This window comes from Papaver somniferum, unplaced genomic scaffold (assembly GCF_003573695.1).
Source record: "Papaver somniferum cultivar HN1 unplaced genomic scaffold, ASM357369v1 unplaced-scaffold_65, whole genome shotgun sequence".
Classification (NCBI taxonomy): domain Eukaryota; kingdom Viridiplantae; phylum Streptophyta; class Magnoliopsida; order Ranunculales; family Papaveraceae; genus Papaver; species Papaver somniferum.
This window is the reverse complement of record NW_020649304.1, coordinates 4,891,912-4,903,999: the sequence shown is the minus strand read 5'-3', so window position 1 is coordinate 4,903,999 and position 12,088 is coordinate 4,891,912. Positions and strand designations below refer to the sequence as shown.

The following is a 12,088-nucleotide window of genomic DNA, read 5'->3' as shown; positions in this document are numbered from 1 at the left end:
ACTTGTATAAATAGGTTCTCCTCCATATTTCCAAAGGGGACAGAAAATCAAGTGTTGATATCCAGAAAACACCCAGAGCTGATTGCTTACATTATTGCAAGCCAGTTCGATATTTTGATACAAGTCATAAGCAGCCAACACCTTCACAATCTCAACACCTTCTTCGCTTCCCTCCCTAAGATCAACCCCATCTCCTTCACTTTGTGGCCGAAGCAAGTCTGGAACGGCCATTTCTTGGTTTAGGCCAGAATTGTATAAATTGATCTCTCGAATCAGAAAGCACTCCCATGCAGTGCATTTGTTTAGGGTTTAGATTCGTTTCTCATCCACACACCCAAATTTACCAAAAACCGCAGAAATAATTTTCACCCATAAACAAACTTATATGTGTTGCACGTGTCCATAGGATCAGTTCCCCTTTGCCTAAAAACGTGTTGCACATGTCCATAGGATCGCTTCCCCTTTCTGCTAAAAACTTGTTGCACCTCATACAAGGATCGATTCCCCTTTGTGATGCGTTGTACTTCTTACTAGGATCGGTTCCCCTTTACCCAAAGTCGGTCATACACAAATCACAAACTCGGTCATACCATCTCAGGTGATTACTTAAGATCGGTTTCACTAATAAAAGTCATACCAACACATAAGTCAGGCCTTTATGAATAGTTTTACCAAGAACATAAACAAGTCATGAACGGTTATACTAAATCACACATATTGGTTGTTCACAAGATATGCAATGAATAACAATACCAATAACGCCTGGCGATTTCCTTCTCGATTCATAAACAAGTTTATGAACTTACTTCCTTAAAACACATGTAAAACATTGTTTCCTAGGATGAAATCCTCACCTCATACCCATACATAATCAAAATAGCACTTAAACTATGTCGATGTCTTATCTACAAAGTTTAATGGTTAAGCAATAAACCTCGTATTGTATTCCTTAGTACTATGTATATCTAGAGTGTTCATGCTTCACAGTTTTGTTTTCAATATGTACGAATTGAAAGATACGTTAGGGAATGAAACAGTTCAAGTCAAATATCACTAACCTCAAGTGAAAGGATGATGTTGTTGTTGTAGCTTCTTACTTCTTCAAGTCTTTGCAATACTTGTAATGTCTCATATCCTAATACTTTCAAGCTAACCTATACGAAGTTGACTCTAGTACATAATCAAGCGACTCTGACTAAAATATGACAACCAAACTTAACATACCAACGCTTGGTGGGTTCAACTGAGCAATGCTCTAACATACCGTACCACTTATTGGGAATTCAAACTCGAATTGACCCACAAGACACTAGATCTTTGGATCAACGTAGAATGAAAGATAAAAATATGAAAATACAAATAAAGAAATAAGTAAAGCACAAAAGACTTAACATGGTTCGATAATATTCTAACATCCAAAACGCTGTGACTTCTTGTATATTAGTTTGGAACCACTAAACAAAGAATTACACTCTCAATAACTGACGAATCAATCAATAAAGTATGATCCAACATGGTGTTGGTCACAAACCCTAAAATAACTCTCACGAATAAAATGCTCCATAAACTGCCGAATAATGTCTAGCCAAACGAGATAACACTTATCTGACATAACGAGATGATCTATTTCTAAATGATGTTTCTTTCAACAACATTGATCGATGTATACTCGCGAACTGGACAAAGGGTATATGCCAACGAGGACCTTCTCCTGAACGAATCTCTCCCCCGAGACGATGATCTCCTCCAAAACGATGATCTGCTTGTAAACGATGACTCTTTCAACATCAAAAATGTGCCTATCTTCCACCATCAACGAACAAGGTGATCTTTTCTCCATGAAGCGATGTCTTACACACCTTCGTAAATAATACTTCTTCAACGAACTATTCTCCCACAACCATAACAGGGTACTCTCTCAACACCAACAGTGTATCTTTCAACATTAGAGAATGGCCTATATCTTCTCACTAAACTTCACTCCAAGAAGTGGGATGGATTCCCTTCGAAACCTTAGAGAACTACATTGTATCCTCTAACTCTCTTTTGAAAATCATATTTTTCCATCACCATATAAGACTCCTTATATAGTAGTCACAAACTTGTCCTCTAAGTAAAACTTCGCATCCAAGAATCTTCTTAAAGATGGAAACTATGAACAAGTTTTTCTTAATTGAATTGGGAAACCAATTAGGAAATACTCACACAAGAAGAAAATAACTTAATAGGATTTTTAAGAGGAATTTGGGACTTTACATACCCATAAGTGGGCTTCGAAATTTTTCCAGACCCAGCTAGAAACTTCGACAATTATCAACACGTTTGAGATCTCACCGAGAACATCGCTTTCGGTCCATCGTGATACGAGTCTATTTATCTTGGTGAGACGAGATTTGACCGAAAAATTCACCGAGATGACCGAGATTCCACCAAGACACAGACGAGATCTCGACGAGACGCCCGAAATTCCACCGAGATACGGCCGATATCTCACCAAGAAAAGTTTTACACACGAAAATTTAGTAATAAAAATCAAATCCAACCTCAAAAAATTCAAAGAAAAAATCTTTTTCCAAAAATTTGGTATATTTCTTTACATCTATAAGTTTAACTTATATAGAGAGAACAAAATGCTTGACACACGTATTATGAGCATAAAAATTTGAAACTAAAAACTCCGAGATTTCATCAGGAATCTTCTGAGATAAAATTGTCTCGGTATCTCGGTCCCAACGGAGGCGGATCATGATCCGAGATTGACTACATTGGAAATAAGTAATTAGAGTGTGTTGTTTGTTTTAACGGTTCGCACATAGATTATTTAAAAGAAATCTCTGGTTAATTTCAGAGAAAATACAATAAAAACCAAGAGAACTTGCAAAACTCATCCTTAGCTAGTGCACAAATGAGTAAAAGAAACAACATCGTTAGTTTTTTAAAAATTCACCAGAGAAAAAAACAATCAAGAATAATTAACATGCCGTTGGATAAACTCGCTCAAACTTAAGATATTACAATAACACACAAAATTTGAATTACAGTCATGTTCTACTTTATTCCGCCGAGTTTTGCTGCACCTTATTTATGCGATTGTTGTACTAAATCTGAGGTAAACTGCAATTGATTGGCTCTTCTGTGATGATTTTGACCTATCAGGAACCCACTTATTATAAAACATTAACTTATTTGGGAAACTAGCCTCTGGAAGGGGTGTTTCATAGGAAAATGGGGCTCCAAGTGCTTGGAAATTTTATGAGTGGAAAACGAGATAATATTTGGCCCCAATGATAACAACATGGATTCGACATTGGGATCCTCTTATAGAAGTCGGGTATTATAAGAAGCACAATGAGTACATTTGTGGTGAAGCCAATGGAAGGATGCAACCCCTTTTTTCTCGCAGTCATGGCACAGTATGTCCTGTAAAATCGGCATATATCAAAATTAGTAAGTATAACCCATATTCTTAATCAAACTAAAATGTAAGTCCCAACTGTCTATAAAAAAATGTAAGAAAAGATGGTTAGGTACATACTTGAGTCATCTCAGAATATTCCTCCGGAAGTATTTCTTCAGCCAACAAATCGTCAATCATTTTGAAATAAACCTGTAAAAGCAACATGAGTTCAAGAAACTCAACATATAAGTACAACTTAAAATCCGTGTACCCTCATGCTCACCTTCATGTTCCCTAGTGACTTGTTACAGATTGGGCATGTATATTGAGTACAAGTGTATTCCTACAACCAGCATCAGAATATGACATATTAAAGAAGTTCGGATGTCTATGAAATCTCTAGAAAAACACATCAACATGGAAACTTTTAAAGACCTGTATACCTTAAAACATTCTGAGTGCATCAAATGCCCACAAGCAAGAGCCTTCACGGGAGATCTTGACGTGAAGATGTACTCCTGGCAGATTGGGCAGTTGGACTCAAAAGATTTTTCTCTGCATATATGCGTCGAGAAAGAAGTTGATAAGCATGTGTTGCAATTCATGCAATGACAGTAGTCAATACCCAACCCCTTTCCAACTCGACATATGTTGCAAAAAGGACAGTGGTAAATCTCCCTGAAAACATGAAATAATCAGGTTACCCCCAAACAGAAAAGATCTATATTCACTGAACAATGACGAGAGAATACAAATGAGATCAAAATTTTCCTTAATAATACAAACACTGAATTGACTAGTCTGTTTTATCACCTGTCATCATCGTACAATTTGCAGATTCCGCAGAAGTATTTGGCCATGGAGAATTCATCACAGGAAATGTTAGAGCAAGCGGGACCAATAGGTTGAACTTTCATACATTTCATGCACATCATCTCGGTTGTAGACTCCCTACAGATGCTCAAATCAGTAAGCCGGTAATGGAAATGACAATGAATTACAAGCTGGAGAATATGAATACGCTGGAAGGTAAAGAGTTAGTTCTAGATTATGGATATAAATACCTGTCCATTGTGTGATCAAGCACAGACTCGTTATGGCAATGCATGCATGTAAAGAACTGATTGCAGCAAGAAGCAAAAAGCTTGCAATTCCTCTTGTAGTGTTTGCAACCAAAAGTTCCTTTTGCTTCGTTTTGATAAGATGGATAATGACCAGGAATTTCTCCATTATTGCTTCCGCGTGCAACTTCTTGATGATGCTTTTGCTGGGAACTAGCCAAACTTCTTGTAATATCATGTGATATTCTTCTGATTTCCAACCCCGAATCTTCATGGCTCATGTTCAAAAGCTGCTTCTGGTCATGTCTAAGTGTCTCATCTTCAAGTGGAACTTTAGCTGGTTTCTCAACCTGGTCTTTGACAAATATCACTCCCTGCAAGCGCTTCTCATCTTCATTACTTGAACCATTAAACACGCGGCCTTGGAAAAATTTTAACTTGCGATTTAAAGGTTTTGCGTTATCCTTTACAGAAAGTCTAGCATTAACACCGTTACAACCTCTTTCTCGAAAGATTGATACTCTACCAGGAAGGTTCATCCCTTCAAGCTCGTTGCAAGTTTCACTTGAAAGATAGGTTGCAACAATCTCTAGCGGATCTTCTGCTCTCAAAGGGAAGCCATTGAACTCCTCTTCTGTTGCAGTCATGCCACTCTTGTCTATGCCATCCCACCATTCTGCCAACCATTCAGTAAACATTGTATTTTTTGTAGCCTTAAACAATATGGACCATATGCCGTGTTGTTCACCAGGTGACAATGACATCATAAGCCACGACAAAATTACTTGCAAATTTTCTGCTCTTGTCCTTCCTAGCATGCGCCCTATGATCTTTTCTTGTTCCTCGTACAGGAAGAACTCCAAAAATGATGACCAAACCTGAATCTCGTCATGGTACACATGCTTCTCTAGAGCGATACGCATTGTTTTACACATATCGTGAAGCTTTGTGCACATACTACGATAATAAAGTAATCTCTGTTGAGGTGTACCATCCAGAAAGTTTGACGTTTCAGCAGGAAAGGAAACATGTAACTCACACATTTCATACAGAATATCAGTGACATTACTTAGGAGCTCCTTTTCCAATTTGTGGTCATTAGAACACGAAAAGCTTATGTTTTGTAATTTCGCCATAGCCTCCACAGCTGGGAACACAATCTCATCTTCGCTGTCACAATGGATTTTGTAAAGAAAGCGGAAAAGATGAAATCGCTGAAGGAATTCCTTAAGGAACTTAAGATTTAAATCCATCTTCCCCGACAGAACTATAAGATATTCCATATCGCTCTTCAGGGCCTTATGGGAGAGAAATAAAAAATCGATTGGTTTGAACTCTAGAGTAAGGTAAGAATCAACCTCGTTGTTCTGTAACGAAACTATCGAGTAAGGAGACATGTTTCTTAGAGCCTCAGGGAACAATATCTGCAGATTCATTTCGCTAGAGTACAATGTATTGTCACCTGCAATTTTCTCTGACGTAGCAGTAAAATCTAGTTTTTCCTGACCAGAATGAGACTTCTGGCGATGATGAACTTCATGATCCTCCGGAAAGAAAGCACGCATGCTATTGAACATATAGTGTAGCTCTTGTCTGAATTTTCCAATAGCGGTTTTACCTGAATATTCAATGCGGACCCACTCGTTCAAGAGAGAAGCAAATGATATGTCACTTACAGATCCTGTTGTAGAAGAGGGAAAAAACAAATCAGGGCACTGGCGTTAAAAGATCCCCACTCATGCATCAAATATTTTGATTTCAAACATTTCAACGCAAACCTGCCAACATCATGCTGCAAGTTATAGCATTTGACTCGTCTTCGGTTAAATGGGTTGACAACCAACTTATCACACATTTTAACAACCCAAGAGGCATCACTTGCAAGCTCTTATACAACAAGCTCTGCTGCATTTCATAATCACAGTGCTTGCGGATGAGAGGCAAAACCTGTTAAATATTAGGAACGAGTGGAATGTTATGTTGACCAATGGCAATCAATTAAGATCTTGTTCATTAAGTTCTGGAAAATTGAATCAATTTTGTAATTTGCCAAGAGCTAACAACAAAGAATTGAAATTTGTTGCTTTAGTACCACCGCCAGAGATAAAAGCATACAAAACTAGGATCTGATTCAAACATGTGAAGATGAATTGTTTGGTTCAGATATGCCTAACAAAAAATTTAAGAAATCTAATAATTTGAATCAACTCTCTTCCATATAGGTCTCTTCTTGAAGAAAAGAAAGATATTGTACCTCGGATTCTTGAAAAGCAAAGTGCGCATTGATTCCCTCTATGAAAGAGTCCAATTGCAAGCCCAACCTCTCCAAATGGGTTGAGAGTGACATAATATTTTGTGAACTCAAATTTTGTAGAGCTTGAAAGAGACCTTCAATCTGTGAGTCATCTGGAAACCTTCTGTGCGAGAAAGATGAGGACTCGTCCACAAGTTCATTCAATACTGAGAAGAATACTTTCTCCAAGGCAGCACTGATATAACAAATTTTTCCTTGTGAGTAAAAACCAAGATTGAAGGAGAGAAAAGAACAGAAAAGCAAATCTTTAGTATACCTGTAGAATATGAGGACATCTACAAAGAACTTTAACCGGCTACATATTGAAGATAAATGTGAATAAATCCTGGATCCTCCTTTTTCTTGTAGGTCCTCTAGAATTTTGTTCAAATCCTTGCTGATAACACCATGCCAAACATGAAGAACATCAATAGGATGACATTTAGCAGTATGTTCGGTACGATCTGATTTTATTCCACTGCAGATCTTCCCAGGTAAGTTCTTGCCAGACAAGTATGCCTTTGGAAACTCCTTCAAGCATAATGGTATGTTCGAGCTTAAAACCCAATTTCCACTTTCAGGGATGCTGAAGGATTTGGAAGTTGGTTGCCTTTTCTTAACCAGCCAGGATATCATAACCTTCACAAAGAAACAATTTTTTTTACCAATAGCTATGCTAACTTAAAACTACAGTTAAGAAGTTACTGGCATACCTTTCGTAATAGATTCTCTTTAGGAATAACCGCTTTAATGCAAAGCGCGAAATTGATCTGTTCAGTTTTAGGAAGATAGGATGCCATCCATGGTAACATATCTTCCAACAACGTTATAGGTACACTGTAAATGAACTTCCTAACAAGTGAAGCCTGTTCTTCCAAGGAGAACTGAATCAGCCAAGGAAAAACCTGCACAACAAATCCGGGTCATAAGGGAGAAATTTAACTCTTATCATTTTCACTTCCACATCAATACAAACACATTGATTTAAAGAATATAAAGTGCAAAGCAAAAGAAGAGAAAAGAGTTCATAACTAACGAAAAGAATAACAAATGTGTGAATCCCAATTGAAAATATGAACGTAAGGAAAGCTACTGAATCCTGTGTCAGTATAGATATGGAAATTCTCCAACCAAGAAATCTAAATCTGAAATACCTGAACAAAAGTAAGGTTTTTTACCTGTTCGTCTTCTCTGAGCATATCCTGGCAAATGGAGGACTGCAATGAGTTAACACGGTTCACCAGTTCTTGAAATGGTAGTGAAAATTTTCCATCAGCCTCCAACAATGAACTGAACCACCAGAATACTGAATCAAAAAGATCATCTATGGACCTTCTATGTTCAAGATAATATGAACATTCAATGTTTTTTACACGTTCGCCCAAGGCTTTAAAGATAACCTGCAAAAGCAATTACAATTAAAATACAGGATTGTATCCAGAGAAAAATATGACTGTAAACCAACTGGGTAATAAGGCCTCCCCTTCAAAAACTTGCTCTATCGGTAAGGAACACCGAGTAACGCAATAAGATAGATTCTGACAGAAATAACTATCTACCAGAGAGAACTACAAGTATACTTTCCTACTGGAGAATTACAAGTCACCAAAAAAAAAAAAACTTTAATTCCAATGGAGGCTCTAGGAGATAACTACATCTCCATTTTGATTAACCCAAGAAAATCACTAAAAACAAACTAAGCTACTGACATGATCTAGTACATCCTCACAGCAGAATATATTCATTCAATTTGGAAGCTAACATTTACTAAAATTCAGCTCAAAAAGATAATAAAAGAAAAGGCTAAGTTATGGAGAAGAGTACACTCACCTCATTCTCAGCAGCTGAGTGATACTTATAAACAAGTTGAAGATATCGAAACCGATAAAGAAGATCAAGAATCAAATCACGTCCAGGAAACCCATTAATCTCCAAGAAAGACAAAGTAATTCGATGAAGCTCTTCAAGTTCAGCCCTAAAAGCTTTATGAAAACATACAAAAATGAGAGTCGGAGCATCCATAACCAGAACAGTACCAATTGTACTACTATTAGTGCTTCCCCCAACCTCAACCTTTTCTAACAATGGACACTCTTCGGAGGAAAATTCATCACCACCACCACCACAGCACCACCAATAACAACCACCAAACCCTAGAAATTCCCCATTTTGTTCCATTTACCCCGTTCGATGAGAAAAAAACAAGTTCGAATTTATCTCTCACTTTCAGAATCTCTTCTACTTCTACTTCCATTTTATAGACGAATTTTTTAATAGCTTTTTATTTAGGTTTTCTTGACTCGTGAATTTCAGTCTAACTTCTAACCCAGGTCATAAAACTGGACCGACGGTGATCATCATCTAATTTTGTTTGAGTTTCCATTTTCTTTTCTTTCTTTCTTTTTTGCAATATTTGAATTTTTAAATTCTTACAGCTTATCGATTTCCCGCATTTATTTTGTCTTTTCCCGCGCTGATTTGTCGCTCAAGGTTTTCAGAAAGACATTTTTCATGCCGTGTGTGCCTTGTCAGCTCGTGACGGTATTGCCAAAGAGTCCTAATAGGGTGCCCGCCTGTAGCATTTTACGTGCTCCCATGAATGATGAAGCGTGCCTCCAGAATTCCAGATATCCTTACCTCGATGGTTGAACAACAAGGTCCGGGTGTAGACTGTAGGGATGACACCACTTAGGCCTTAGCTTGAATTTTATCATTTTTTTATTGTCAAAAGCTCTAATTTGTTTCATTTCACCTCCTCTTCAGCCATTGCATGACTACCTAGTATGCAAACCCTGATTGGAAAATCTAAGGGTTACTGTTTTGTAACAACTTGTCGATGTGGAGTATGGTGTTGTTTATTTAGGCTACTTGACCTAGACTTGGCGTGTGTAATTTGGAGTAAGGCACGAGGCAGCTCTGAGCATAACCGTGGAGTGGTTCAAGTCTTCATTCGGTAGTTGGTTTGGTAGGACGTATATATTCTGGGAGACCAGATGCATGAACAACTAGATCAGCAAATTAGGTGGGTGGGTGGGGCTCTGTTTTTGTATTCTAGTCACTCAGCGCTGGCGCTATGTCAGTCCCATTTGGCCTTTGGAGCATTTTTAACATATACGACTCGTACAATTTTGTTGCAAAGCCGGGTCATACATAGCAAGAGTTATATATCCTCGCGTTTTTAGGGACCACTCGAAAGGATTTAGGGGCCAACAATAAAACAAAAAAGGTCACCCAAAGGGAAAATGTAGCCAGCCCTTATCTCGCGTAATTCGTAATGGCGAAATTACCCTTATATATTCGGAGGATATGATAACATTGTTATCCTCCGATTGCAATCGGAAGCCAAAATATTTCCCAGACTTCCGATTGTAGTCGGTGCAGTATTAGAATGATTTGTGTTCATTAATCGGGAGTGTACACAGCCATCCATAACCACTTGGTTCGTGTTTTGGATGCAACGTTAATCGGGAGTTAAATATATTACAAAACCTACCAATTATAAGTTGCCCCAAATTCAAATTTTGAAAGCTACCATAATCGGTAGATATGCTAAATACAATATCTATCGATTATTGGTTTCTCCACATTCAACTTTCGTCAAATTAGTCGTTGGAGTTTTTGGGAAAAACAAAAAGAGCCGTTGGACCCTAAACCTATATGAAGAAACTCATATCTATCACCCCAATTGCACCAAACTCTTTCCTTTCTTCAGTTTTAATTTTCATAACAAAAGACATGGATATTGCTTTTGCCGAAGAAGAAGATTGTGCTATTTATAGAGCGTGGGTTGTGGTAACTGCTCATGATCGTGTTCACAAGCTCCACAAATCGGAATCCGAAGAGCAAATATGGAACCGTATCTTAATGGTATTTGAGGCCTTAGATGGTAATCGAATTCGAAGATCATCCAATGACATTAAGATGAGAAAGAATGCGCTCGATAAGGAGATTGACAAACTTGAAGATGAGGAACGGTTTGTTAGGAACGCTTTTCCTTGGTGGATGTATGAAAAACGAGTAAGCATCTCTGTAACTCCAACTCACATTAACAAAAGTTAGTACTAACTTGTTACTCATTCGTAATTTCAGAGAAATCTTGCGGATCGCCGGTATGTGGACCTCTACGGTAAACGATTTGAACATGAAGGATGCTACAAAATCAAGAGGGACAATTTCTATGGTCACTGGAAGTTATGATCTGTTTTAATACTTTTATGGTCAATTAGGAGTATGGATTTAGGTGCTTTTGACGAAATTGTAAGGTTAAGGCCGTTTGAACTTTATGTAATGGATGTAATCGGAGTATTATTAATATAAAAACTAGCCGATTATACGAAATCGGTAGATTATTTTGTTAAACAACCTACCGATTGTAATATTCGGTTATGTTATGAGTCAACTTTCTTTCCGATTATGGTGTTGTTTGGTTCCAGGAAACAGTTTTTTTTGTACTTGTAATATTCGGAGGATAATTTTTTTGTAAAGTTCCGAATGTACGATGGCCCAAAAATCAGAATTTGGAAAAACTTATACTTTTCAAATTTTGTCTTTGAAATAATCGGAAGTTAAATTAGTTACCAAAACTTCCGAATATGGGCTGTCTAACCTTCAATATTGGCCCTTGGAACCACCTGGAGCCATGGCGTGGTTTGTTTTGAACTTGTAATATTCTGAGGATAATTTTTTTGTAAAGTTCCGAATGTACGATGGCCCAAAAATCAGAATTTGGAAAAACTTATACTTTTCAAATTTTGTCTTTGAAATAATCGGAAGTTAAATTAGTTACCAAAACTTCCGAATATGGGCTGTCTAACCTTCAATATTGGCCCTTGGAACCACTTGGAGCCATGGCGTGGTTTGTTTTGAACTTGTAATATTCGGAGGATAATTTTTTTGTAAAGTTCTGAATGTACGATGGCCCAAAAATCAGAATTTGGAAAAACTTATACTTTTCAAATTTTGTCTTTGAAATAATCGGAAGTTAAATTAGTTACCAAAACTTCCGAATATGGGCTGTCTAACCTTCAATATTGGCCCTTGGAACCACCTGGAGCCATGGCGTGGTTTGTTTTGAACTTGTAATATTCGGAGGATAGGTTTTTTGTAAAGTTCCGAATGTACGATGGCCCAAAAATCAGAATTTGGAAAAACTTATACTTTTCAAATTTTGTCTTTGAAATAATCGGAAGTTAAATTAGTTACCAAAACTTCCGAATATGGGCTGTCTAACCTTCAATATTGGCCCTTGGAACCACCTGGAGCCATGGCGTGGTTTGTTTTGAACTTGATATTCGGAGGATAGGTTTTTTGTAAAGTTCCGAATGTACGATGGCCCAA

General features: G+C 37.5%; 2 protein-coding genes across 2 annotated transcripts; both read right to left on the bottom strand.

The window, feature by feature from the left end:
* Window positions 1-2,952: 2,952 nt before the first annotated feature.
* LOC113343633 (zinc finger protein BRUTUS-like At1g18910) lies at window positions 2,953-5,742 on the bottom strand. Its single transcript, XM_026587755.1, has 6 exons — window positions 4,462-5,742; window positions 4,211-4,348; window positions 3,841-4,075; window positions 3,681-3,740; window positions 3,536-3,607; window positions 2,953-3,420 (listed from the first exon to the last, which is right to left on the bottom strand). The coding sequence occupies exons 1-6, from the start codon at window positions 5,739-5,741 to the stop codon at window positions 3,319-3,321; spliced, it is 1,887 nt and encodes a 628-aa protein (XP_026443540.1). The 5' UTR covers window position 5,742; the 3' UTR covers window positions 2,953-3,318.
* A 7-nt stretch (window positions 5,743-5,749) lies between these two features.
* On the bottom strand, window positions 5,750-8,929 carry LOC113343716 (zinc finger protein BRUTUS-like At1g74770). The gene is made up of 8 exons (XM_026587847.1): window positions 8,582-8,929; window positions 7,930-8,151; window positions 7,465-7,656; window positions 7,029-7,390; window positions 6,713-6,947; window positions 6,237-6,405; window positions 5,854-6,139; window positions 5,750-5,756 (listed from the first exon to the last, which is right to left on the bottom strand). The coding sequence occupies exons 1-8, from the start codon at window positions 8,927-8,929 to the stop codon at window positions 5,750-5,752; spliced, it is 1,821 nt and encodes a 606-aa protein (XP_026443632.1).
* Window positions 8,930-12,088: the final 3,159 nt, after the last annotated feature.

Bases quoted from the DNA above. Each gene is read 5' to 3' on its own strand.
- LOC113343716 (XM_026587847.1), bottom strand. From the start codon at position 8,929: ATGGAACAAAATGGGGAATTTCTAGGGTTTGGTGGTTGTTATTGGTGG. The intron at 7,657-7,929 runs GTAAAAAACCTT...TTTGTTGTGCAG, and splicing joins TGCTCAGAGAAGACGAACAG to GTTTTTCCTTGGCTGATTCA. The intron at 7,391-7,464 runs GTATGCCAGTAA...TTCTTTGTGAAG, and splicing joins AAGAGAATCTATTACGAAAG to GTTATGATATCCTGGCTGGT.
- LOC113343633 (XM_026587755.1), bottom strand. From the start codon at position 5,741: ATGGAATATCTTATAGTTCTGTCGGGGAAGATGGATTTAAATCTTAAG. The intron at 3,608-3,680 runs GTGAGCATGAGG...TTGCTTTTACAG, and splicing joins AGTCACTAGGGAACATGAAG to GTTTATTTCAAAATGATTGA. The intron at 3,421-3,535 runs GTATGTACCTAA...CCGATTTTACAG, and splicing joins AATATTCTGAGATGACTCAA to GACATACTGTGCCATGACTG.